The sequence below is a fragment of the Phascolarctos cinereus genome, unplaced genomic scaffold (assembly GCF_003287225.1).
Source record: "Phascolarctos cinereus isolate Bilbo 61053 unplaced genomic scaffold, phaCin_HiC Scaffold_1;HRSCAF=81, whole genome shotgun sequence".
NCBI classification, from domain to species: Eukaryota; Metazoa; Chordata; class Mammalia; order Diprotodontia; family Phascolarctidae; genus Phascolarctos; species Phascolarctos cinereus.
The window spans coordinates 10,823,673-10,849,056 of NW_027555514.1; the positions used below are offsets into that span (position 1 = coordinate 10,823,673).

At 43.1% G+C, this 25,384-nt stretch overlaps 1 protein-coding gene across 1 annotated transcript in view; it reads left to right on the top strand.

Moving 5' to 3' along the window:
- HDAC9 (histone deacetylase 9) overlaps positions 1-25,384 on the top strand; it is a 573,266-nt gene that overhangs the window by 325,290 nt on the left and 222,592 nt on the right. Inside the window, 1 exon segment of the mRNA XM_078150730.1 lies at positions 1,404-1,453. Within this exon segment, the coding sequence (XP_078006856.1) occupies positions 1,404-1,453 (50 nt within the window).

A 25,384-nucleotide genomic window follows, 5' to 3' on the forward strand; every position in this document is an offset into this window, starting at 1 on the left:
TGGATTCAGAATCACAGATTTATGGTTGGAAGGGGATTTGGTTCAATACTTTATTTTACAGAGGAGAAAACTGAGGCCCAGAGACATGGAATGATAATAATGAAATTATATTTGTGAAGCACTTAGCATAGTACATGGCATATTGTAAATATTTAATAAAAGCTTCTTCCTTCCTTCCTCTCCCCAAGATCATTGGAATTGGAGAGCAGATCAAGGATTTGAACTCAGGTCATGTGATACCAAATATTTCCATGAGATCACTGTTGTTATTATCTGTGAAAGCTTGTATCCCCTTGGCAGATTCTTCAGGAATCCCCATTGTCTGATGAAGAACTGGTGGCTTTCCTCAGTAGTCTTCAGGGTCCCATAGCTAATCAGTTATCTCTGGACTTTAAGTAAACAAAGGAAAAAGAAAAGAAAACAAACCAAAACTGGACTCAGGGTCAGATGAGAAGTTCTTAGTTACTGAGTTTTGTGTGGCTACTACTGGATCTTCTTTCTACCTGATGCCTTTTAGTCTAATAAAGTTAGAGGGAGTGTTTAATAAACATGGATCTCGGCCACCTCTAAAATATGCACCAGAAAAGTGGGCCTGCATGTTTCATAAAATGTTGTCTTGAAGCATATGGAAAGAGACAATCCTTTGATCAGTATCACTGGCCTAAAATGTCATGCCAAAGCAAGGCATTCCATGGATAGTTGAGCTATTTAAAGTGAACTCTAAAGCAAACTGAAAACTTGAAATTCACAAATTGGATGCGTGGATAATTTTTAAATCATGGTAAAGTATATTTCGCATATACAAGTAGGAGTCAGAAATTCTATGCATGAAAATCTGCCTTCTCCAATGCACAGGCTCTGGAGTACCTGCATGAATAATAAACTGTCATGTGCAATCCTGAAAAGAGAATACCTAATCAGGCAAGAGCTGATAGAGCCCTGGATGCAGTGAGGAAGATGAGTTAAAATCCTGCTTCAGACACTGACTGGCTCCTGACTGATGGCAGCCTGCAGCCTCAAGGCCACATGTGGCCTTCTAGGTTCTTGGATGTGGCCTTCTGACTGAGTCCAAGTTTCACAGAACTAATCCTTTTATTAAGGTGATTTGTTCTGTGAAGTTTGGATTCAGTCAAAGGGCCACACTTGAGGACCTAGAGGGCCACATGTAACCTCAAGGTCACAAGTTCCCCACCCCTGGATGAACTTATTTAACCTGTCTGAGCCTCAGCTTCCACATCAGCAAATATTAGGGCACTGGACTGAATAGCCTCTGGTGCCCCTTCTGGCTCTCAACCCATGATTCCAGCTTGTTGGAATTTACCTTCAGTACCATGTGCCAAAAGGAAATACTGCACTGACCCTTGCACCTTGTGTTCAGTTCTTTCTTCTCTTTCCTTCCGTAGGGGATACGTCTCAGAAGGCCTTCTCCTTGCTGCCTTGTGGTGGACTTGGGGTAAGGATGAGCTTTTGTGCTTACACCTCACAAGGAACATAGCTCCTCCCACCTAGCTTCCATTGCTATTCAGGCTATGGCTTTTTCTTGGTGAAGTCTCCTCTGGACTTTTAGAAGCATCGGAAGAGAGTTAAATACATCTAGGCAGCTGAACTCACTTTGCAAAGAGCTGAAACCAAAAGGCCTCAGTCCATTATATTCCAGATGAAAATGGCCTGGGCTTCACAGAGTATGGTGCATGCTGGGAAACACTGCTTGATAACCCCCGGGGCCATTTTGTGGTCTTCAACCTAAATAATTAATGTAGTCTTTTTGACCTGGGATATTTATACCATATCCTAAGGATACATTTGTTTTGATATGATGTATAAACAAGGATCTCTTAAAGTCTGTATGTTCTCAGGTCATATTTAAAGTGCTCCAATAAACTAATTTGGGCATTAGAAAGAGAAGGAAAAAAGCTAGTATTTGAGAACTTAGAAATAATACTTAAAATAATATTTTCCCCCTAAAAAGTAAAATGCTGAGCCATGTAGTATTTTCATGTCATACTATCCTTTTTAATGAAGGTAGTGTTGGCAAGGAGAGGTAACTCCCCTCCTTGACTCCCCATTCTCCATGTTAGCTTTCTGATTCTTTACTTTCTGGTTGAGACCAGGCCAACACCAACACTGAATGGGACCACCACAAGCATGGTGTCAATGGGCATCTATAGAGGGCCACATTGGTGATGGTTCCTTTAGGAATATCCAACAGTTTCCATCTTCAAAAAGAACACTGAAGTCTTTGTGGATTAGCAACAACACTGTATCCTGGGGCCTGCTTCCCCATTTTCAGAGTCAAACCAAGGGAGTCACAAGACTTTGTTCTGGGGCTCAAGATGTAGAGATAGTATTTGTGATTCTTAAGTAGCGTGGAAGAAAAAGGACTTAGTGCCAAGTTAGTGAGATTAAACACGGGGAGGTGCCGGACAGCTAGTTGAGCTGAGCTTTTCCAACCGCATCCCACCCCCATTTAAACAACACCATCAACAACACGTCAAAGACCTGAAAATGTCTTCATGAGGCTTCCCCTTGTCTCAAAATTCTGAGTTGCTGCTGTGCTGTTGTCTCTGAAATAGATCACCAGTGGACAGACTTGCTTGGTGTACTGTACTCAGGCTGCTTTCCATTCCATGCTGATCCTAACTTACTAGGACAGAGCACCACATTGCCTAGGACTGTAAAAACTCCTGCTCGATATAAGTAAGAATAATCTCTTGGGGGGGGGGGAATGTGTTTGATTGCTTTCTGCTCTTACTTTCTCAAACAGTCATTTTAAGGGAGCTCGAATTCTGGCCAGTCAACATTTCCCAAGCATCTACTATGTGAAAAACATTTTGTGTCAGGTTCTGTAGATACAAGGATCAAAATCAAACTGGCCTTTCCTTGTAAATCTCCTTTTCTCTTGGAATTAAAGAGGCAGGAGTGAGGCTAGCATATGCCCAGATTGACCTCGGGGCATGTGAGCTCAGAGAGAGCAGGATTGGAAAAGCTGTTACGTGGCAGGTGCCACCAGAGTTGGGTTTTCAAGGAATCTAAGGATGCTGAGAGCCAGGGATGCAAAGGACGTATTTGGGGAGAAGCATTGGCTTGGGAGGGTTCCAAGCTGGACAAAATTGGACCCACCAATTGAGAAGGCTCCAGTTTTGTACTCACTGGTCTGGAGACTTTCTTTTGAGAGCTCCAGGAAACATGGTGGTGATCTTGAAGAGACCCAACTTGATCTAGTGCTTTTAAGCTCCCCAAGAAGTAGACATTCTAAAGAATCTGTAAGCCCCTGTAAAACTCTTCTGAATGACTATATCTTTCTTGGACATGGCTCTAAATTTAACCTCTTAAGGCATATTACACCATAAAAAGACACTTGCATGTACAGTATACATGTTGATCAATACTGTTGCAGACCTTGGCAAATCAGAGCTCCTCAGAGGAGCAGAGATATGCATGGGATAGTGCCCTTGGAGAGCTTGTGCCTATGACCATAGCTCCCTGAGATTTGTGTGGGCCAACTGAAATAACTTGAAGACTTTGAATGTTCCTTGGGAGTTTCCCAGGTATTATAATCAATATCGGCTTCATAGAATTCTGAGGTTTATGTATAGATCCACTTTAGCCTGGAATGGTTAAGATACATTCCTACAGGATTATCAGGTAGCCCAGTAGAGACATTGCCCTTACAGCATTCTTTGTCATTGCAATCCCAGCAGCAAATCTGGCACATTGTAAGTGCTTAGTAAATACTTGTTTGAAAGGACACTATAAAGCTGAGCTGAAGGAACTGAGGATATTTAGCTGGAAAAGAAAAGAGTTTGTCTTCCAGTCTTTAAAGGGCTATTTCTTGGAAAGAAAAAAAAAAGATTAAACTTGCTTTGTGTGGCCACAAAGGGCAGGACTAGAAAGAATAGGTGGAAATTACAAAGAGGTAGACTGAGGCATGATGTCAAGAAAGGAATGTTCTCTAACAACAAGAACCATCCTTAAGTTGAATATGTATTTTAGGAAGTGGAGGGCTTTCTCTCCTGGGAGGCCTAAAGGTGGGAACTGAAAGACCCAAGCAGAGCCTGGGGCATCACTTCCATATGTTACAGAGAGGATTCTTTGGGATTCTTTGTGGCCTTGAGTGAGACAAGTTGGCCCTGGAGGTCCACTGAGAAATTCCTGTAATTCTATAATTCTGGGAAATGGAAAGACCTCCTTTCTCATTGCCTCTTCCAGAGGTGCAGGCCAGACAATGCCGCAGCTGCATTTTACTGCAAAGGCTAAGACTTAGGGTGCTTCTAAGTTTTGTTCCTGTGTCTGAAATCTGAGCGGAGGCCAAAAGGACCCTGAGTTGCCTCATGGATGAGTATGCAGGCCTTCAAGTTATGTTGCTGTGAGCCCTGAGAGCTCGAAAGCATTTCCAAGGTCATTTAGTCCAGCCCCCTAATGTTATAGAGGAGGAAAGAGAGGCCCAGAGACTTGAAGTAATTTGCCCCAGAGCACGAAGATAGTACGTGGCACAAATGCGATTGGAACCTGGGTCCTCTGACTCCCAGTTCTTGGGCTTCTGTACCAGTCTAGATCATGAAGTTGATCACGAAGGGAAACAGGAAACAGACACCCATCCAGAAAGGTCTTGGCTCCAACTGTACCAAGTGTGTCCCTAAAAATAGCATTTGCTCGCCTGCCCATCTGACCTGCCGCTGTGTGAAGAAATCCTGAGATCATTTCTCAGCCTTGTTTCCCCCTACTTTCCTTGATAGGCCTCAAAACCCACAAGAGCAGGGACGAGCAGGCTTTGATGATAATGTCGTCATCAGCTCCTAGCTTCAAAAGCTTCTGCGGCTTTCGAGTTGTCATTTATAACTTGGAACTGAATCGACCCATAATTCCCCAGATACACTTAGAGAAATTGATAACAGACCCAGGCTTCTTTTATAGCTCCGAGGAGGCCCCTCCAATCACATCACTATTGGCAGGCAATATTATTTTTTGACATGGTTGTAAAAGTATAAAAGGGCTTATGGCATTTGTTTAGATGAGCAGTGGACTCTCAAGCTGGGCAGGGGTTTATGGGATGCGATTAGGGAACAGCCCAGGGAATATGGTGTTTGCAAACAGGATAGGATTTTATATAAGTTTGGGTTTCAGGCCCTCTTCCCCAGAGGCTGCCCTGCCGACAGCAGAGAATTCTACTTTTATCATTCGGCAGGCAGGCTTCCAGTGCCAAGAGGCCGAAAAATAAACTGAGTCCATGGGCAGTGTCAGACCTTGAAAATGAAGAGAAGGGGGAACAGAGGGTAATCTGAAGCAGGGATGGGCTGCATACATGCTCAAGATGTGCCAAGGAGTGGGTGGATAGATGGGGTTTCACAGATTCACTTTTGCTGCGTGCCTTCTATCAATATGTAGATCTGGGGCCAGATTTTCATTAGCCAGCATCACTTTCCCCCCCACATTCAGTTTGAGTACACCTAGACTTGACACTTTATGGTAATGATATGACGTCATTCATGTTGGGGGTTGGGAGGCAGAGAGAATTTGGGGCTCATTTTCATTGGAATTGGAGTTTCTTTAAAAAAAAAGATCCAGTCGATGGTATAGATGGAAGAGATACTGCTGAGATAGAATTGGCAGAACTTTGAAACAGATTTGGATGGGGTAGGGAGAGGGGGAAAGTGAAGGGAGATTCAAAAATGACCCCAGGGTTTGAGCCGGGATAGGGTGAGTGATTAGATGGCATTGTCATGAAAAGCAAAATTCTGGTTTTTCCACTCTTACGATATTTGTGCTTGATTTACTGATGTTAAACATGCTTTAATTGACCTCTGATCTTACCTATGTTGTACAAATTCTCATCTGTCCATCCCTTCTCATCTTGTGCGTCTCTTGTCTGAATGCTCCCGTAAACCCTCTATGGCAGGGGCTCGGGTAAAGGGAGAAAGAGCTGCCCAACATAGCCTTTCTCCAGATCTCTTGGCATTTCATATCTAGTAGTGGAATACATGGGCTATTGATGACTTATCCCTCACTCTTTCTTTGGGACAGAGCTGCATTCTTTTTCAATTAGACATCTCTATGGTAATGTTCTAGACATCCAATCTCCTGCACATTTCTGCGTGGATATTGTTTTGTTGTTTACATGTGACCCTCAACCCACCCCCACCCCTGCCATTGTCATTGGTGCCATCATCAACTCGAGGGGCTTTTATGTGGCCCTTTAAGGTTTACCACACATCTGACATATTCACACATTTAACCTGGTCCTCCATGCCCCAAACTGGTCCCTTGCTGGTGGCCCTCAGCAATAATAATTAGGTGGAAGCATGATACAGTGGAGTCAGAGAACCTGGGTTCAGATACTATCTGTGATTCGTTCTACTCGTAAAAATTCAGGCAAGTCACTAGACCTGCACAGGCCTTGGTATTTTTATCTGTACAATGAGGAGTGTGGATTTGATGTCCTCTGTGGCCCTTCCACCTCTGCACCCTATGATCCTCTTATATTCAGAGACACTGCTCATGTGCCAGGACTCCTAGTTAAGAGTATCAATAGAGGGAAACTGTTGCTAAAAAGAAGGGCTTTTGTATATCAGGGAGAAGTTTGGAGGCACTAAAAATATCATATAATTTCTCCAAGGCATTCTGGCCTGCTCTCTGGTGCCCAGCTCATCGTCCACCCTCCAGCTGCTGTGACGGATTGGTTCTATGGGTCCATCCCATGTAGCCTAGACAAGAGACATTTTTGCATTGTTATTATTATTACTAATAATAATATTGGTCTTTGCTGTGATGGCCACTGACCAACCTCACTGGGATGATCATGAATGTGATTTGGGTGACTACAATGTTCTGGGGCTTGAGGTGATGAGGGCAATGATGCCATTTGCGAACAGGTCAGTCTGGAGGACCACAACATACAGGGGGATCTCAATTCATCTTGAACTGTGTTCTGAACATACTCCCTAACTCTGTCAAATACCTTTGGAGACCATTTCTGTCTCTTGTTCATGGTTTTCTTGATATTACTAAAATGGACCCCAAATATATACATTTGAAAGCACAGAATATTAAGGTAAAGGGGACCTTGATGGTATATAGCCTCAGCTGTCTCTAAATTCCCTTGTGATTTTATAACTTGTGTCTGATTACCTGTAATGATGGAAAATTCATCAAGTCATGAGGCAATTTGTTCCATATGATGATCACTCTAATTGGTAGAAGCTCTTAATTAGATGGGTATTGAAATCTGTATCCCTTTAATTTCTACCCATTGGTAATAATCCTACTTGCTATTCTGCATCTTGTTCAAAAATCGAATGGTCAAACATACACTCCTTGTACTAAAACTGTATTCTAATACCCTCAGGTTGACCCAGTTCTCGAAGCAGTTAAATACAGTTCAGGCAGATAAAGGCTGCCAAGAAGCAGGTTAAAAGCACTTGGCCAGGAGGCTCCCTAGAGTCTCAGGAGCTCTCTGCCCATCACCTAAAAGATTACTTCTATATTCTTCTTGTTCAAAGTGCCCACTTCAGAGTCTTAGGTCAATCTCCCTGGGTGCAAAGTTCATCCAAAATATCCTAGGTCTGCACCATGATTTTGTCATTCAAAATAGTAATGACTTACACTGTGGAAGGGTTTATATATGTGTGTGTGGAGGATTGAACTGGCATCTCCTCAGTTCTCCCTGTATCCTGACCCACAACAGCAATAATAACACTGAACCTGTGAACAATCTTAATTGCTTGTCCCCATGACAATCCTCAACATACCTAAAAGCAGTTATCATGCCTCCTATTTCAACTCTTTTCTCCAGGCTAAATAACTGTACTACAAGACTGCTGTAATTGGATTCAGGAAAGATCTAGATTCAAATCCCATCTCATAAATTCATAAACTTAGAGTGCTGTGCAAATTATTGGGGACAAGCAATAATGTTGATGTTGGCTTTATTTGTGGTAATAATGGTCATCTGTGTACTCCCATGGATACTGCATTGACTCAAAAAGTCTCACCCTAGCCAGATGAACTCAGTTTTCACACCTTTAATTAATTCTCCGTCAGTTGGCTGTGCTATTTTGCACCATACAGAGGTGTTTCATTGTGTTTTTTAAAGAAATATATTACTCCCGGGAAATGTGGGAAGCTTATGGCTCTTAAAGAATATACTTTAGTGACTGTTGGAGATATTGCAGTGGTCACTGCTGTGGATAAATACAACATTTCAATACTCATCCAAGCCCACAGTGAAATATAATCCCCAAAGCACAAAGTAAACGTGTTTAAAATGGAAAAAAAAAAAAACACAACACAAAACAAAACGAACAAAACAAATGTGAAGAATTTACATACTATTGCTGAGAGATAGTTCACTCCATTCTCAGAAAACAAGCTAAGAGCTTCAGGGTACGTGATAACTGGATGGGGTTATCATTGGTTCTTCTAGCATACAGTGTAAGCTTTTTGAAGATGGAAGACTAGTAACAAGACCAGTGGCAGTGGATGGAAGAGGCTGTTGTTGCTATTAACAAAAAAAGGCACTTATGAATGAGATCATACACACATCAGAGTATTGAAGATTGGGTCAAGATAATTTTTAGTGATAGTACATTCTCTGAAGCTGCTGTCCCATGTTACACTCACACTGGCATATACCGTCCTCAACAGTTGGCTAATGTATCTTCTCTCAGAGTTCTGGGAAATCCTGGCAGATTGGGATCGGTACTTTCTAATGTGATAGCTCATGAGCCCCCACCAGTGTGTTTCCTCTTATGATTATTAGTTGATATCAAATAGCCAGATTTCATTGAATTTTATAAACACATTTATGTTATATTATATATTTACATGTTTTTTATTATATTATGTTTTGATGGAGTAGTCAGTAAAGATAAGATATACTCCCAAAAAGTTCAGTCGCAAAATCTCCCATTAGTACACAGAGTTCAGGGGGAAATTGGCTCAAGCTTAGAGATCATATGTGGCAAAGGGATAATAACTCCCTGATCTTGGTTTCTGAAAGTTCTTTCCTTCTGTTTGTGGAAGTACTAATAACATTCCACTTAGATATGGCATAGTGACTTTTTGACCCCTTATAGAATCTTGAAGCTGCCTCTTTGCAGGGTGCCTGATTTGAAATCGACCAGTTATTCATACACCAAAGTAGTTGTTCTGGAGATAATGCTGGGACCAGGATACCAATGTGAAGTCCCAATGCCTCAATGTTCTGAAGTTTTCAAGGTCTTCCTCTGGAAAGTAATTAGACTTAGACTGAGGCTCTTCTAGCCACATGTCCCCCAGCAAATCCTTCTCAGGAGTTTGGCTGGAAGTTTCCCCATAATTACGCTGCAGGGTGGCCAGATTCCTGATTTCAAACTAGCTTTCTGCTTTTGTACAAGTCCCACAGGGACTGGGCAAGTCCCTTGACCCATCCACACAGACGTAGTTGAAATGCACTTAATGGATTGATTGATTCAAAGCTGGTCCAAGGTGTCATACATAATGTGTTACCCATATTTTACACCTAAGATTGATTGACCAAATAGAGATATAATCTTATCTAAGAAAGGTAGCAGGCATAAATGGGGTATGGTGATTGATTAATTGACTAAACTCACTGGTTTGTTCAAGCCTGTAACAAAACTTGTCAGAAGAAATCCAGATGAGCCTGTAATATCCAGGCATCTTTATTAGACTATATAGCATGCAAGGGGAATTGGAGGGGAGGGGACTTTTTTTCTTCTAAGGATCCTTGTAGTTTTCTCCCCATTGGGGACTATTGAATTTGGATAACTATATTGATATACTAAGAGACAGAATTGTTCTGGGATTACAGAAGCTCCCAAATAGAGATGGAATAGTGCAATACCACCTTGTACCATGCTGTGTGCCATGCAATTTTAAGAAATTCATCCAAGAGTTGTAGTTTTCAATTCAGTGGCCTAGACCTGATTTAAACTTTACTGAGAAACTATAGATTTGTCTTGGATACATGGTCTATTCATCAAATAGATACCAAATATCCAATATGAGATGTGGAAAAACTTTACAGAAATGATTTTCAACATTATAAAACGGGTGATTCCAGGAAAAGGAAGACTTTTTTGAGTTAAAAGCAAAGAAATTGTAAAGGTTGGTGTATATATCAATAAATTTAATCATTTTGCTTTGTCCCATATATTCTAATAGCTGTGTGAACACAGACAAATCCCAACTTCCTTGCATCTCAATTTCCTAATCATTAAATAAAAGAAAATACACCTACTAAACTTATCTTGGCAGCTAGGGGGTAAAGTGGATAGAATGCTGGGCCTGGAGTCAGGAAGACTTGAATTCAAATCTGGCCCCAGACACTTAACTAGCGGTGTGACCCTGGGTAAGTCACTTAACCCTGTTTGCCTTAGTTTTCTCATCTGGAAAATGAGCTGGAGAAGTATCTTTGACAAGGAAACTGCCAAATGGGTCCCAAAGAGTCAGACATGTCTTTTGTGCAGACCCAGGTTCTAGCCTCCTTGTTTTTCTCTCTTTTTGACAATCTATCCCCCGCATGTCTTCTAAGGTAAAGTCCTGGTCATTTCACTCCACTGTTCCCAAATCTTTATTAGCTTCCTGTAGCTTTTAGGATAATTAAAAAAATGCAAACTGCATTTGAACGCCTTTCTCAAGCTGCCATCAGCCTGCCTTTCCAGTCTTGTTTTATGTTACTCACTGTCATGAACTTGAATTTCCAGTCAGCCTGGACTACTAGCTTTAGCCTGAAAACTGAAATCTAGCTACCTTTTCCTATACCTTCTGGCAGACTGTCCTCCATGTATGGAATGCATTTTCCCCTCATATCTAACTCACAGCACCTTTAACCTAGAATAAATCTGTGAGCTGAAAAGGGCCTCTGAGATCAGCTTCCTGAATCCTCTCCCTTGACAGATGAGAAGGCTTTGAAATATTAGGGGACTTGCCCAAGGTCAAACGGATAGTAAGTAGCAGAGCCAAAATTCAGATCAGCTCCTTTCTCTAAAACCTGCCTTCTCTCCCTTGAACCACATTACTGCTCGATTATTGTGTTGTGTTTTTTTTTAATCCCCTCAGTAAAAGTTAAACTCATGGAGGGCAGGGAATATGGCATTTTGGTTGTAATCGCAGCACCTAGATGGCCGGGCCTGGCATCTACTGTGTATTTCCCACATGTCTGCTGGACAATCCATTGAAATGGAATTGGGGAACAGGGAGAAGATCCAAGCCCAGCTTCTCTTGACTACCAGTCCAGGCTTCTGCCTCCATTATGGCACAGCCTTCCCAATTTGAGCCACTTCAAAAATTAAAGTTCATTTCCAACCTTGGGACTGACATAAGCTGTTGATTCTTTACTATGCCCCCCTTTCTTTTGTCATCACACATGATGCGTGGCAGATTTTGCCCAAATTAAATTCCACTCATGTGGCAGGCTTTGGTGTGGGCTTCTCTTGTTCCTTCCCAAATGGGCGCTTGTAATCAATGCTTCGTTTCCTTGAGCACTCTCCAGAGATGTATCTTTAATTCTCTAGCATCCCGCCAGAGTCTGTCCTGATTTAGAATAGTCTTTGCCTCCCCCACCTCATTGTAGTCAACTTTGCTTAGCTTTCAAGGCTTGGTTCGAGTGATGCCGCCAAGATCAGCATGTGGAAGATGGAGATGGAGTCTGCTGTCGATCTGTGGCCAGCACCAGAATCTCTGCAGGGAGTTCTTTCATGTGGCCAATTCCACAGAAATATCGAATTGCCCCAAACTTGGAGAGTATGGTAGAAAATAATCTGATGGAAGGCAGGGAATTCCTTCTGAGTCAGAGGGGAAATTTTCAGTAACTCTGAGATTCTCCTCATATGGAGCTAGCGTTTGCCTGTAGCCACTGAGAAAGATATGATGCTTCACCCGCAGAGAAACAGAGGTCTGTTGTCTCATGCCTTGTAGCTGGGGCCAAGCTCCATGGGACCACTGGGATCCTAGCACAGGAGGCAGAAAAGAAGGCCATGGAAATGGCAAAGACAAACCCATTTCTTCCTGCATCTGGCTGCACCATCCATACTGCTGGGACAGGCTTGCTACAGCTACTTTGGCATCATTAGAATTGAACGTAATAGGATGTGTTGGGAATGGATTTCATGGAAGAATGACTTGCTTAGTTCAAAAACCCACATATGTAAAACAGCTTTTCCTATTCACTTGGTTTAAAAATGAAGCAGCTTCTATGTGCTCTCCAAACAAGTTTAACAGTAGATGTATGTATATTTACCTCTATATCTGCATCTATATCTATGTCTATCTATATTTTGTTGTTGTCATTGTTCAGTTGTGTTCAGTTACGTCCAACTCTTCATGGCCCCATTTGGGGTTTTCTTGGCAAAGATATTTGGGAGGTTTGTCATTGCCTTCTCCATCCAGGATTTGTATTTGCTGGTACTTAGGTTTGAAGCAATGGGCCTAGTTAGGCTTTAACGTCCTACTTCTTCATGAGAGAAGCACAGGCAGAGAGATTTTCCTTCCATCAGGGAAGAACAGCATTCATTTTGGGATAGGGGAATGGGGTAGAGGTTCAGCTCTTCTGCCTAGGCATCTGTCCCCCACTACCCCAAAGTTAAGGGCCACTGTAGAGAGAACCAAGTAGCAAAGTCATTCAATCGGATTTCGTTACGTTTGGGAAATTTCAATTTATTCAATAGGGTTCTATTGAGTCATTGCATTACCCAGAAAAGTGCGTTATCCTTCATTAGAAGTGCTAGTGAATGAAAATGCTGACTGTCTTTGTGTCTGGGAAAGTCACAATGCCCAGAAATACCCCCGGGCCTTTGGTGCTGGATCCTTGCCTTGTTGTGAGGTTCCAGTGAGATGACGTGTATGAGGTGCCGTCTGTTACAGTGTCCTGTGGCTTACGAAATGTTTCCATGGATCCATCTTTCCATCTGTCAACATGTGTTTATTGAGAGTCTACCATGTGTGAGGCGTTCTGCTACAAAGTACAGAGCAAACCCGCCTCACGGGGAGCTTACCTTCTGCTGAAGGAGACCACAATTCTAGCCATAAAAAACAGGAAATCTTAACCATGCAGTGAATCGATACAACTGTACGAGGTGGTGTTGGGGGCGGTAGGGCACCAGCAGGTGGAAGGGATCAGAAAAGATGTCATGCCAAAGACAGCTGTGGTCAGTGAGCTGCCCCTGAGCATCCAGAAGGAAGGTGTGAGCTTTTGTGCTTCTACTGGGTCCTCTCCTCATGGCCGCTAAGGCAGCCTCAGTGCTGGGATTGCCCAGCCCAAGAATCCCTTGATTCAGTCTCACCAAGCACCCGTGTCTGATGCTGGAGGCTTCTCTTGGACCTTGCCCCTGATTCAGCTGTCTTCTCCCCCTGAGACTTCCATCAGTTTTTTTTCTCTGCTATGGAACATCTCTCAACCGTACCTTCCATTGGTGAATCCATAACAATGGGCTCCATGTGTGGCTAGACCCAGACAGCCATACTTCATTCCCATCATGGCTGTGCTTCCAACTCTGGTTTGAGTGATGCCCAGCGAGAGACCCCAAAGGGGACAATGTTTGTACAACACACCCAAGGAAAGCGCCAGAGAAGAAAACCTGTCCTGGCCACAGAGAATGCAGGTATTTCTTTCCACTTGTCCATTTTGAGTCATCTCTCATAATCTTAAAGACAGGAGCTACAGATGTCCCACACGTGGCTTGTCCACCATGGAGTTTGGCATCTTCTCTGGAACCAACAGTCTTTTCTTCAAGAGCTATCTATGGCCCTGAGATATTAAGCAAATCACCCAGTGGCACACAGTGAGTATATTCTAGAAGCGAGACTTGAACGCAGGTCTTTGTGACTCTGAGGTTGGCCCGGAGGCCTTGCTTCTGATAAACAAATACATACACCTACATATATACACACATACATGTATTTCCCCTAATTACCCAAGGCAGCTGTGCCCAGGCTGTACCCAGGTTGTCCCTAAAGATGGAGACTAGTGGGCACAGTCTCCTCTGTGAGATTAATAACAATAACCAGAACGCTAATGACAATAACTGAAGTTTATGTCAGGCTTCCTGTGTATGCCGAACCTTCCTGCAATTCCATATTGCAGGTAATGCTCTCCTCCTTTTAACAATGGTGTAATAAAGACACTAAGGCACAGGGACATTAGGGGAAATGTCCATGGGCCCTCAAGCGCCATGTGACAGAGGCAGGTCTTCACTCTTTGGGCCATGCCCACTGCTCCTTTCTACCATAAATGAAGAGCATTGTCTGCCTGGAGCAGGGGACCGTCTCAAGAGGAGGACAATGTGTTAGTTCTTTGTATGTATTCCTGCCTTTCTCTTTAAATACCCTAAGGCCTGTTCCCTTTGAACTACAGCCAGAAGGGATTTATGGTGACAAAGGATGGGCCAGCAGACATGCTTTCTCTGCTTTCTCTCGGTTCAGATGTGGAAGGAAGCTCTAGTTGACAGCCCACAGCCCATTCATTAGGGAAGCCTCCATGTTCTGGACGACCACACCTTAGCTTCTTTAGCCATGGTCAGATGAGAAAGAAATGGAGCCTCTGAGAGGCTGTAGGTCTAAGTTGGGCTGTGATGGACAGTCAGTGACTGGGATTCCATCTGGGGAGAGGCAGGTCCGCCTCCCTCTCAGGCTGCAGAGGCTATGGGCCAGGCCTTGGGCAGCAGCCCCCCTGCCACTGGGGTCTACCCTTTGCTGGCGGCTGTGGCGATGTGCCACGTGCCACCCCTAGTCAATGGTCTTCAGAAAATGTGCTGTCACTGTTTGCTCGCCAGAGAAATGTGTTTGTTCTGGCGACACAGCTGAAAAATCCATCTTGGAGAGACAAGTGGACTCGCGCAGATTTGCCAAGTAATCTATATTCATTCCTGTGTAGTCTGTAGTCAGTCGAAGAATCTGAGAGTCCCTTCTGTTATGCTTCCCACTTTCACTGACCTACTGGTCAGTCCTACTAAGCTGGAAGGTGAACGTGATCCAAGTGATGCCACTGGAATACTTTCCATCCACTTCTACATTGAACTGGACAGCTACAGAGTGTGCCCCATGTTTTGTCTTTATGCCCCAGGCTAGCTCTCTTACAGCAGTGTGCTTAGGCCAATGGTCCTACCAAGGACACCTTGATCAAAATACATAGTACATAATGAGTGGATTAGATGCCATAACTTCTAACTCACCTTGTATAGGTTTGGTCCCAGAAATCTACAACCAGACAGAATGATGCCATTGGAGGAGGCCTGGTTCTGCCCTCAGGAGGCCTGGGTTTGAAGATCCCCTCTAACATTTATTAGCTCTATGACCTTGGACAAGTCATTGAACCTCCTTGAGCCTATTTCTTCATCTGTAAAGTGAAGAGGTTAGACTCAAGTTTCCATAGAGGATAGATGGGTGTAATCTGGAGAAGGAATGCATTAGCTACTGATGGGAGGAGAGGCCGGGAGCAGGAAAGGGCTCCTAAACAAGAGGGGACTTTAAATAGTGAACACTTTAAGCATTTATTAAGTACTTACTGTTTCTGCTAAGCATGACTAAAAAGGCTGTGACATGGGCATCAACTTAGGCTTGATGTTGGGAGGAGGCTGCTCGGTGACACAGTACACAGAACGCCAGGCCTGGAGTTGAGAAGACTTGAGCTCAAATCTGACCTCAGGCATGTACTAGCTGTGTGACCCTGGGCAAGTCACTTTATCCTGTTGCCTTAGTTTCCTCATCTGTCAAAATGATCTAGAGACAGAAATGGCAAACACCTCCAGTATCTTTGCCAAGAAAACTCCAAATGGGGTCACAGAGGGTCAGACACAACTAAAAACAACTGAACACCAAGAAATAGAAGTAGACAGGCAAAATTTGTTTAACCAAAATTATGACTGACCAAGTGTTTGACTTCAGTATTTCCTCTAGAAGTCACAGAGGAAAAGAGAGGAAGCTTCTCTGGTTCAATCAATCAGCGTGTGTTTTTAACTAGCTACTATGTTTGTTAAGTACCTACTATGTGTCAGACAATATGCTGGGAACTGGAGAATACAAAGGCAAAACTGAAACAGCCCCTGCTTTCAAGTAGTTTCCATTTCCTTCTGAGAGAAACAACTCATATATAAATAAATAGGAAATTATTAAAAGTAATTTTAAGGCAGGGGCACTCACAAGACCTCATATGATTATAAGCTGAGCTTTTCAGGAAGCTAGGACTCCAAGAAATGGAAGTGAAGGGAGACTGTGGTCTCAGCCTAGGGAAGAGCCTTTGCAAAGGCGTGGAGATGGGAGATTAAGTGTCACAAGTGAAGAAGGAGCAAAGGCCAATGTAGCCAGACCAGAGAGTTCATGGAGCAGAATAATGTGTGATTAGTCTGGAGAGGCAGTCTGCGTGCAGGTTGGGAGTATCTCAAAGACAAAATGGGAGTTTATACAGTGGTATAATTATGCCATCTCTATGCTCTGACTAGCTTTTGAATAAGGGTTCCAAAGGCCATGAAAATAAACATGGCCATCTGGCCTGCCTGTGCCTTGGTCTGATTTCCAGGGGATGGGGAGGGGGGAGAGTCAAAGCTGAGAGCCGGAGTCAGAAACATATTATACCATCCTATTTGTCTTCCTCCTCCTCCCTTGCCTTTGTATGCACAGCACACACTAACTGCTTATCACATAGTAGATATTTGACAAATGCCTGGAGAAGGAAATGGCACACCTCCCCGGGATCTGTACCAGGAAAACCCCAAATGGGGTCTTGAAAAGGCGGCCGTGACTGAAAACGACTGAACAATGAAGCCAGATGCTCAACACCAAATCAGACTCATAAAATAGTCTCTTCTCTGCCTCCTTCCCGAAGACAGCTGAGGAAACCACTCTCTTCTGAAGTCCTGGCACTTGAGTTGCTGTCTCTGACTCTGTGTGACCTTGGCCAAGTCGCTTAACTTTTTGGATCTTATTCTTCCCTTCTGTAAAATAAAAGGGTTTGTTTCTAGAATGTTTCTAGGCATCCTTTTCCTCCTGACATAATATGAGTCTATGATCTGGTTGGATTCCACTTGAACAAGACATCAGAACAGTGCTGTCCTCTCTCAATATAGAGGAAAGAAGTTATTACAGTTTGCATAGTTGGCTAGGGAGATGTTTGGCCAGCAGCAAGATTTTTTATATAATACTTGGAAGCCTGCTTGATAAGGGAGAAACTTGGAAAGACCCAAAGCAGAATGATCCAGATTTTCTTAATATTAAAACTCAAAAATTGCCTGTGATATTTCAGTATTTTTTTGGGAAAAAAATCCCTGAGATATTTTCCAGGCTAGCAAATAAAGTGATATATGGAGATATTCTGTAGTTTATACCAAAATCCTGGTGTGTAAAATAGGCTTATATTTTATTTTACAAAATCCTAGTTTCAGAAAAAAAAATCATCTACTATGAGACAGTCTGTGAGGCAGCAGGGTGTGGTACACAAAATAGTGGGCTTGGAGTCAGGAGTGACCTGGCTTAACATCCTGCCTCTGACACTCACTGGCTGTGTGAGTCACTGCCCCTCCTTGAGCCTCATTTTTCTCATCTGTGACATGGACACTATGCCTGTTTTGCATTGTTGACTTGCCCAGTAACTCCTTCCTACTTCATGTAGAACTTGGCATGTTTTTGGGGTCCAGATCTGTGACTTCCTGGTACTTCTAGTATGGAAATTCCCTCCAACCAAGCAGATCAGCATCTCTTCTGGGACCTTACTGTCTTAGAGAGCTTTCTGGGGTAGAATAAAGACTTCTCAGGACAACACACTTAGTACGTGTCCAAGGCAGGGTTTTTAATCCATTTCTTCCTGACCCTAAGAATTGAGTTCTAAGCACTATACCATATTCTCTCATGTTTGCATGTAGCAGGTACTTAGTAAAGCACCTGGAATCATTGTGTTACCTCCAAATCCTGAGTGTTTTTCTGTGGCTGTAAATTCACTACAATTAAGCTTCAGGATTTGGAGACCAGGCCTAAGCTCTTTTCCTCTAAAGTCATTCTCTTTGCTTTAAAATATCTTCACATCCAATTTAGAGACAGGTAACTTAATTCATAGCATCTGCAGCCTTTGCTCATTTATCCGTCTCAGAGTCTGAGCGGCTTTCGGTGTGAGGAGAAGCCCGGTAAAGTCCAAGGTTCATTCAGGAAACTGATGGAACTCAATCCATATGTGTCTGACACCAGGAGCTTTCTGATTGGCCTTGTTGCCATTATCGCGGGAGTCTTTGATGAGCTGCAGAAGAGAAAGCAGGCGGTGGGAAGCTTGCCAAGACTTTGAGAACCTCTCTGCTTTCCCTCAGGGCCCAATGTCCTTCTGAGAAGGAGTGCTCACTCTTGAGTGTGTGATGAGGACAGACATTTGTTGGCACATCCCGGTATCTTCATATTTGTTTCTTTAAGATGCTGACTTTCTAAGCACTGAAAGAGGGTTGGGATATCCTCACTCCAGGCCAGTTCAGAGGAGAATTAGAAAGGGTCAGTGTGTGGCACAGAGGTGCAGAAGGCCTGGGCCCTGTTGGTTACACATGCACTTGCTGTCCACGTTTAAGTGAACAGTGCTGGCCCATAAAGTTCGATACAGCCCTGGTCCGGGCAGCCTGTGTAGGGATTCCTGGCTTTGAAATTTAGGGGCAATAAATTACCCTTGAAAGTCAACAAACATCTATGAAGTGCATTTTGTGGGTAAGGCTCTGTGCCCAGTGCTGAAAAATGCTCATCTTCACATCAGTTCAATTCTATTCGTTTCAGTTTTTTGAGCACTTAAGCACCTACATATCAGATCCTGTGCCAGATACAGGGTATGAAGGCAAGAGTGGAACAGATGAAGACTAGACCCCTCAGGAAAGCTGTCCCTTATCTTCAGAGTGTTTTAGCTTTGCTCTCTTTTATCAAACTACCTTGTATTTACTCAAAAAACCAGTCTTTTTCCCCTTCAGTAGAATTTAAGCTTCGTGAGGATGATGACAATGTCATTTTTACATCATTGTACTGATGAGGCAGCGAGATGGCTCAGTGGATAGAGCGCTGGGCCTGGAGTCAGGAAGACCTGAGTTCAATTCCAGCCTCAGACACTTGCTAGTTGTGTGACCTTGGGCAAGTCACTTCACCCTGTTTGCCTCAGTTTCCTCATTTGTAAAATGAGCTGGAGAAGAAATGACAAACCACTCCAGTATCTCTGCCAAGAAAATGCTATGGACATTATGGTCCATGGAGTCATGAAAGAGTCAGACCTGACTAAAGAACTGAACAATAACCATCATCTTGGAGGCAGTATGGTATAGTGGAGAGAGAGCTGGAGTGAGAGTCGAAGGAATTGGGTTCAGATTCCAGATACTGAGTCTATTAGCTGAATGAACTTGGGCAAGTCACAGCCTCTGCGGCCTCACTTTCCTCATTTGGAAAAGGAGGGAATTGAATGAAATGGTCTCTCTGAGCCGATGGTGCCTAAGACAGTGCTGTTTGTTATGTCTGTCTAATCAATGTTTCCTGAATTGAAGGCTTGGGCCCTCCCCTCAAAGAGATCATAGTCTCATAGAGGGGTTTCTTAGACACACATACACAAACATGAAACAAATTAAAATGCTCGTGGGAATTGTGTAGAGAGGAAATACAAATTCTAGTTCAAAACTGATGCTTCTCTGATCCTGAAATCTGAAAGGGAGCAATTGTGTCTCCGTGGGCAGGGAGCAGAGTGAGGGGGAGGATGGAGCAGGAGGTAAGGGAAATACAAAAGGAGTTGTATCCTTAGCTGACCCTTAAAGAGTGGGTGTATTTCACCAGGTGGACGTGGCAGGGTGAGGATGTTGCAGGCATAGGGTATTGGTTTATGCAAAAACTTGGAGCCAGGAAAGGGCAGAATTTATGTCCGTCCAATGAAAAAAAAAATCAGTTATTCACATATTTCTTTTTCTGTACTGTTAATTTCAAACATGTCTCTCCCATTTTCCTTATCTAGAAGACCATGCATGCCAGGAAAGAATAAGAAAGAGGAGGAAAAAAACAGTTCAGTTGGGGCAGCTAGGTGGCACAGTGGATAGAGCACCAGCACTGATATCAGTAGGACCTGAGTTCAAATCTCCTCAGACCAAACACTTGACACTCGCTGTGTGACCCTGGGCAAGTCACTTAACTCCAATTGCCAAAAAAACCCCCAAAACCAAAAAAAACCCCCCAAAATCCCCAACAGTTCAGTAAAATTATAACTAGATCTACCAAGTCTGACTATAAATGTGATTTTCTGTACCCATAGTCCTTCACTTTTATTTTATTTTTAATTTATGAAAGAAAATAAACATTTCCATAACATAATACAATAGCAAAAAGAGGATTACACATGAAACTGCAAATCTATTATGTACAGCTAGCTATTCTGTTTAAAATATATAATAAATTTATTATGTAAATTTCTTTTTTTTTTCTTTCCCACACCTCCCATCTTAGAGATGGCTACCATTAGACACAAGGAGGTCGTTTTTTAAAAACTAAATTATGTTTTAGTTTTCATCATGCACTTCCATAAGCTTATGAGTTTTAAATTTTCTCCCCCTCCTTCCCCACCTCCCTCCCTAAGACAGCATGCAATCTGATATAGGCTGTACATATACATTTCTATTAAACATATTTTCACATTAGTCACGTTGTAAAGAAGAATTAGAACCAAAAGGAGGAACCACAATAAAGAAGAAACAAAACAGAAAAAAAAAAGAGCAAATAGTCTGCTTCGATCTGCATTCAGACTCCATAGTTCTCTGTCTGCATGTGGAGAGCATTTTACATCATGAGACTTTTGGTGATGTCTTAGATCCTTGTGTTGCTGAGAAGGGCTAAGTCGATCAAAGCTACTCATCACACAACGTGGCTGTTACTGTGGACAATGTTCTGCTGGGTCTGCTCACTTCACTCAGCATCAGTCTATACACATCTTTCCAGGTTTTTCTGAAGTCCACTTGCTCATCATTTCTTACAGCACAATAGGATGCGTTATGTTCACATACCACAGCTTGTTCAGCCATTCCCCAGCTGATGGGCATCCTCTGAGTTTTCAGTTCTTTGCCACTACAGAAAGAGCTGCTATCAATATTTTTGTCCATGTGGGTCCTCTTCCCATTCATATGATCAAGGAGGTACATTTTTTCACACCTCCTCTGGAGTCAAGGTTTATCGTTGTTATTGATGAGCTGGATCTGACTGTCCATGATCCCATGGACCATCCTGTCCAGGGAGTTTTCTTGGCAGATACTGGAGTGCTTTGCTCTCTTCTTGTATGGATTAAGGCAAGCGGAGGTTAAGTGACGTGCCTGGGGTCACACAGCTAATAAATATATAAAGTCAGACTTGAACTCAGCTCTTCCTGACTCCACACCCAGTACTGTATCCACTGAGCCATCTAGCTGCCTCAAGTTAGTCATCATACTCACACAGCATTTCAGTTCCCCCTCCCCTTTTCTGTCCGTGCACTTTTGCATGCTGCTCTGAGCCCAATCAACCAAACACCTGCTCGATCAATACATGTTTGTCAAGCTCACAGCGCGCTAGGTGCTGCGCTGGGTGTGGGGGATGCAGAGAGCAAATTGACATTGGCCTTGCTGGCAAGGGGCTCCTATTCTCTTAGGGAAACAACCCTCCTGTCGATGAGTATATACAGAAAATATATAAAATAAATACCAGGAAAATTGGGAGGAAGAAGACAGCACTGGCAGCTGAAGAGGATCCAGAAAAGTCCCTAAGAAGGGCAGTGCTGGCAGGGCTTTGAAGGAAATGAGAGGTTATGGAGGGAGACAATGGCAGCGATGACGAGTGATGGGGGATGGGGTCTGGTTTGTGAGGAATGACCTTGCTGAAAGTTGGGAGAGGGTAACCTGTGTGAAAGAAGCTTGGTGCTATTTCTCAGAGGCTTTAGAGTACGCTTTCTGATGACACCATCCGAGGTACGAAGTGAAGGGAGAGGGGAGATTTGGAGATGGAGACAAGTGCAGCAAGAGACCAGAGACTCTCTGCTCCAGGCTTCCTTGTCATCATCCTTTCCTCCTCTCTTGGTTCCATGTTGTTCCAGGGTGGTTTGCTGAGCACAGCATGTGCTTCCTCAGAGAGACAGGGTGAAAAATTCTTCACCACAGTATATAGAGCATAGACGGGGTGACGAGCCATCTCCGGAACTGTAGCGTAATGACCAAGCCTGGTGTTCAGCACTGGTCATTGTGGATAGCAGAAGGACCCAAGCAGCTGGCTTGGGATGTACCAGGAATGTTTAAGGAGGAGAAAGGTTGTTGTTGGTGGTGCTGGTGTGCTTACCAGGATTGATGGATTTATTTAAGGTGGCCAGTTTTGTGTTTCTGGTGGTCTGGATCATACACAAAAGGAGAGTAAGACCTAAGTGTACCTCTGAGTCTTGGAAACATTGTAAGTTTGTGAAGAAGCTACCCTGATGTGGACAACATGCCTTTGTCTCTTTCCCAGTGTGCTTCCCTTTCCAACATGGATGGCGGTGGGGAAGAAGGTCAGTGAGTAGTGTGTGTGTGTGTGTGTGTGTGTGTGTGTGTGTGTGTGTGTGTGTGTGTGTGAATGAGCTTGTGTGCCCATTTCCCAACTATCTAGCTTCTTCTTGTCAGTGCTTGGTACAGTCCCTGACACCACCTATATTCAGTATTCCAGCAAGGACTGAGTTTATGATGAAAAGGTCTTGCTGAGGCAGTTTTGATTGCATTTTCCAAATAACATAAAACTGAACCCAGAGATTTGCAAGCTCCATAATGACAGGGACTCTCCCCTAGAATTAAACTCTATGCTTTGCACATAAGAAGCATTTAATAAATGTGGCATTGAATTAACAGATATACAATATTGTCGATTGATACAACTTGACTTGGTTAATTCACTGAATAGATCTTCAATATTTCTAATTTCATTCCATAGTTCACTTTTTTCCCCTCTTCTTCTTCACCAGCCCAAACAACATCCCTTTTCTTGGCTTTTCTGGTTACTAAGGAAGCAAAGTTTTTTGGGCTGCAATCTTCATAAACTCTCTAATTAGGGCTGCCAGCACTGCACAATTCCCTAACAGCCATATTAGTAGTACTCTCACTCATCTTCCACTCACAGACTATTCTTTGAATTAGCCTCTAATTTTCCTGAGCTACTAACCTGCTCTTACTGTCCAACTTAGAAGCTTTCTCAAAAGTTCAATCCTGGTAGTGCCACCCACCAGCTCATCTTGCTGGCCCCCAGGTTCTTAGACTTCCTCTTAAGTTGTTGTCCCTTCCCTCAAGCTCTCTCTGTAACTCCGACTATATCTCACCCAGCACTCTCCTCTCCTTCTGGCCACCTTTGTCTTCTAATAACCCACAGTGACATAATCAATTTTAATTGTCCCACCTCACAAGAAAGTACTCTCAATTGCCATTATTCTGAAAAGGTGGTTTTGTTAGTTTCCCTTTTGTTTGAGGCTGTATAAGTGCCTTTGGATTTTGGAGATCTCTGGATTGCAAAGCACTGAGATTTTTGGAGACTTGACTCTTCCTTATTTTCCTGACCATTATCATAAGATCATAAGTTTAGAATGGGAAGTGACCTTAGAGGTAATCAAATCAAACCACCTGATTTTACAGATGAGGAAACTGAGGCACAAAAGAATCTCATGACTTGTCAAGTGACACAGAGTTAGCAAGTGTCCAATGCGGGATTTGAGTCAAGGTCTCCCCTATTCCAAGTCCAGCATCCTATCCATTTTCCGATACTGTCTCATTTGGCTAAACGTTGACATGTGGTTGAAGAGAGGTGATTCATTTGGGTTGTAATCATAGCGACACACATTTCAATTTGGGATGACCCATTTGAATGCTAGGCTTTCTTGCTATGAGTCTGCAGTGAAAGGTGGGAAGGGGCCAAAAGGAAGAAAAAAAAGCTTAAAAGAAATATGGCTTGAGGGCTTGGACCTATGTCTAAAGGAACATTAGGTTCATGAAGGACAGGAAGGCCTCCCACCATGGATGTTCACACAGGAAATACTTTCTTACTCCCTCAGTCAGCCCAGCCCTGGTGATACCTTGTGATAGCCTTGTTACAGTTCTGTTCCTAACTCACAGTAGAAAAGGAAACTGTGAAAGCAATGGTTTTGGCAAACAGAAATATCCTGTACTCAACTGCTAGGAATCCCATTCTCATGTTTCAAAAGAGGCAACCATTTTGTAGGGTGGGTACACTCTTAAGCTGTGGTCACATTTTTGATTCCACCAACAGTCCTGACAATGAATCACAGCTCCTCTAAGGCAGCCAGCTCTTTACACGCCCTCCATGGAATCAAGCTCTGTTTGGCCTCCTCTCATCAGCCGCTGAGCCACTTTTTAAGTTTAACCACTGGCTTTTAATTGGCAGAAACTGCCTGTGAATCTTTGTCCATAATACTTAACTATACATTAACTGTGTTAATGCCTAATAATAAATATACTATAGGTCATTTAAAAAACAAAATTAATAACCCTGGTCTGTATCTACTTGTTTCAATATTACCATTGCTACTGAAAAAAAAAGTCTCTAACTTTTGACCGTTTAAAAATTTCCATTTCATTATATTAGCCATCATTCAACAAGCAGGGGACAAAAAGCCTAGAAGAGTGAGTATAAGCTCCTTGAGGACCCAGACTGTGATTCTGTCTTCCGCTGTTATACATGTGGAGGCCCGGAGCCTCTGTTGTATCAAGTCCAGAAAGCACATGGATAAGGCCGGCGCAGTGTCACCGAGATGACCATATGCAAAAATATTCTTTTGGGGATGTCTTGACAATAGAATGAGAAACATCTGGTATCGACTTTGGCCATACCTCCTGAGGATTCACCAGATGCACAAAATTAAGAAGGAATAATCTTGCTCTGACCAACGAGATGGCTGAATGGCTGTCAACTTAGATTCCTACACCCACTAGCACAGCCTAACACAGTAAGGACCTGACAGAAGAATGCCTTATTGCTGGTTGAAAGGTTATTTTGGCTAAGGGAAGGAGGGTGTGTGTGTGTGTGTGTGTGTGTGTGTGTGTGTGTGTGTGTGTGTGTGTAAGGTTTAGAGACACTTTGCTACCATGCAGCCATTTCAGTCATTTGAGTGCCTTCGTATTTGAGTTCATTTATGTTTTGTGCCTTTGAATTCCTATGTATTGCGGTGATTTCTAGAGGACAATGAGCCTGGAGCAATTTTCCTAGTTATAGGGCACTTTCATTCTCATAAAGACTTCATAAATGTGAGAAATTGTAATCCTGAAGGCCTGCTTCTTCCTTCACTGCTACAGATATCAATAAACTTTCCATGTTTGTGTTTTATGCATATTTCCTCCATGGCTTGTTTAAGAATGCCTGCTCCATGTAGCTTCATGAACCCTGCTCTATCCAGTCTTACTTCTCCAGGATTCAT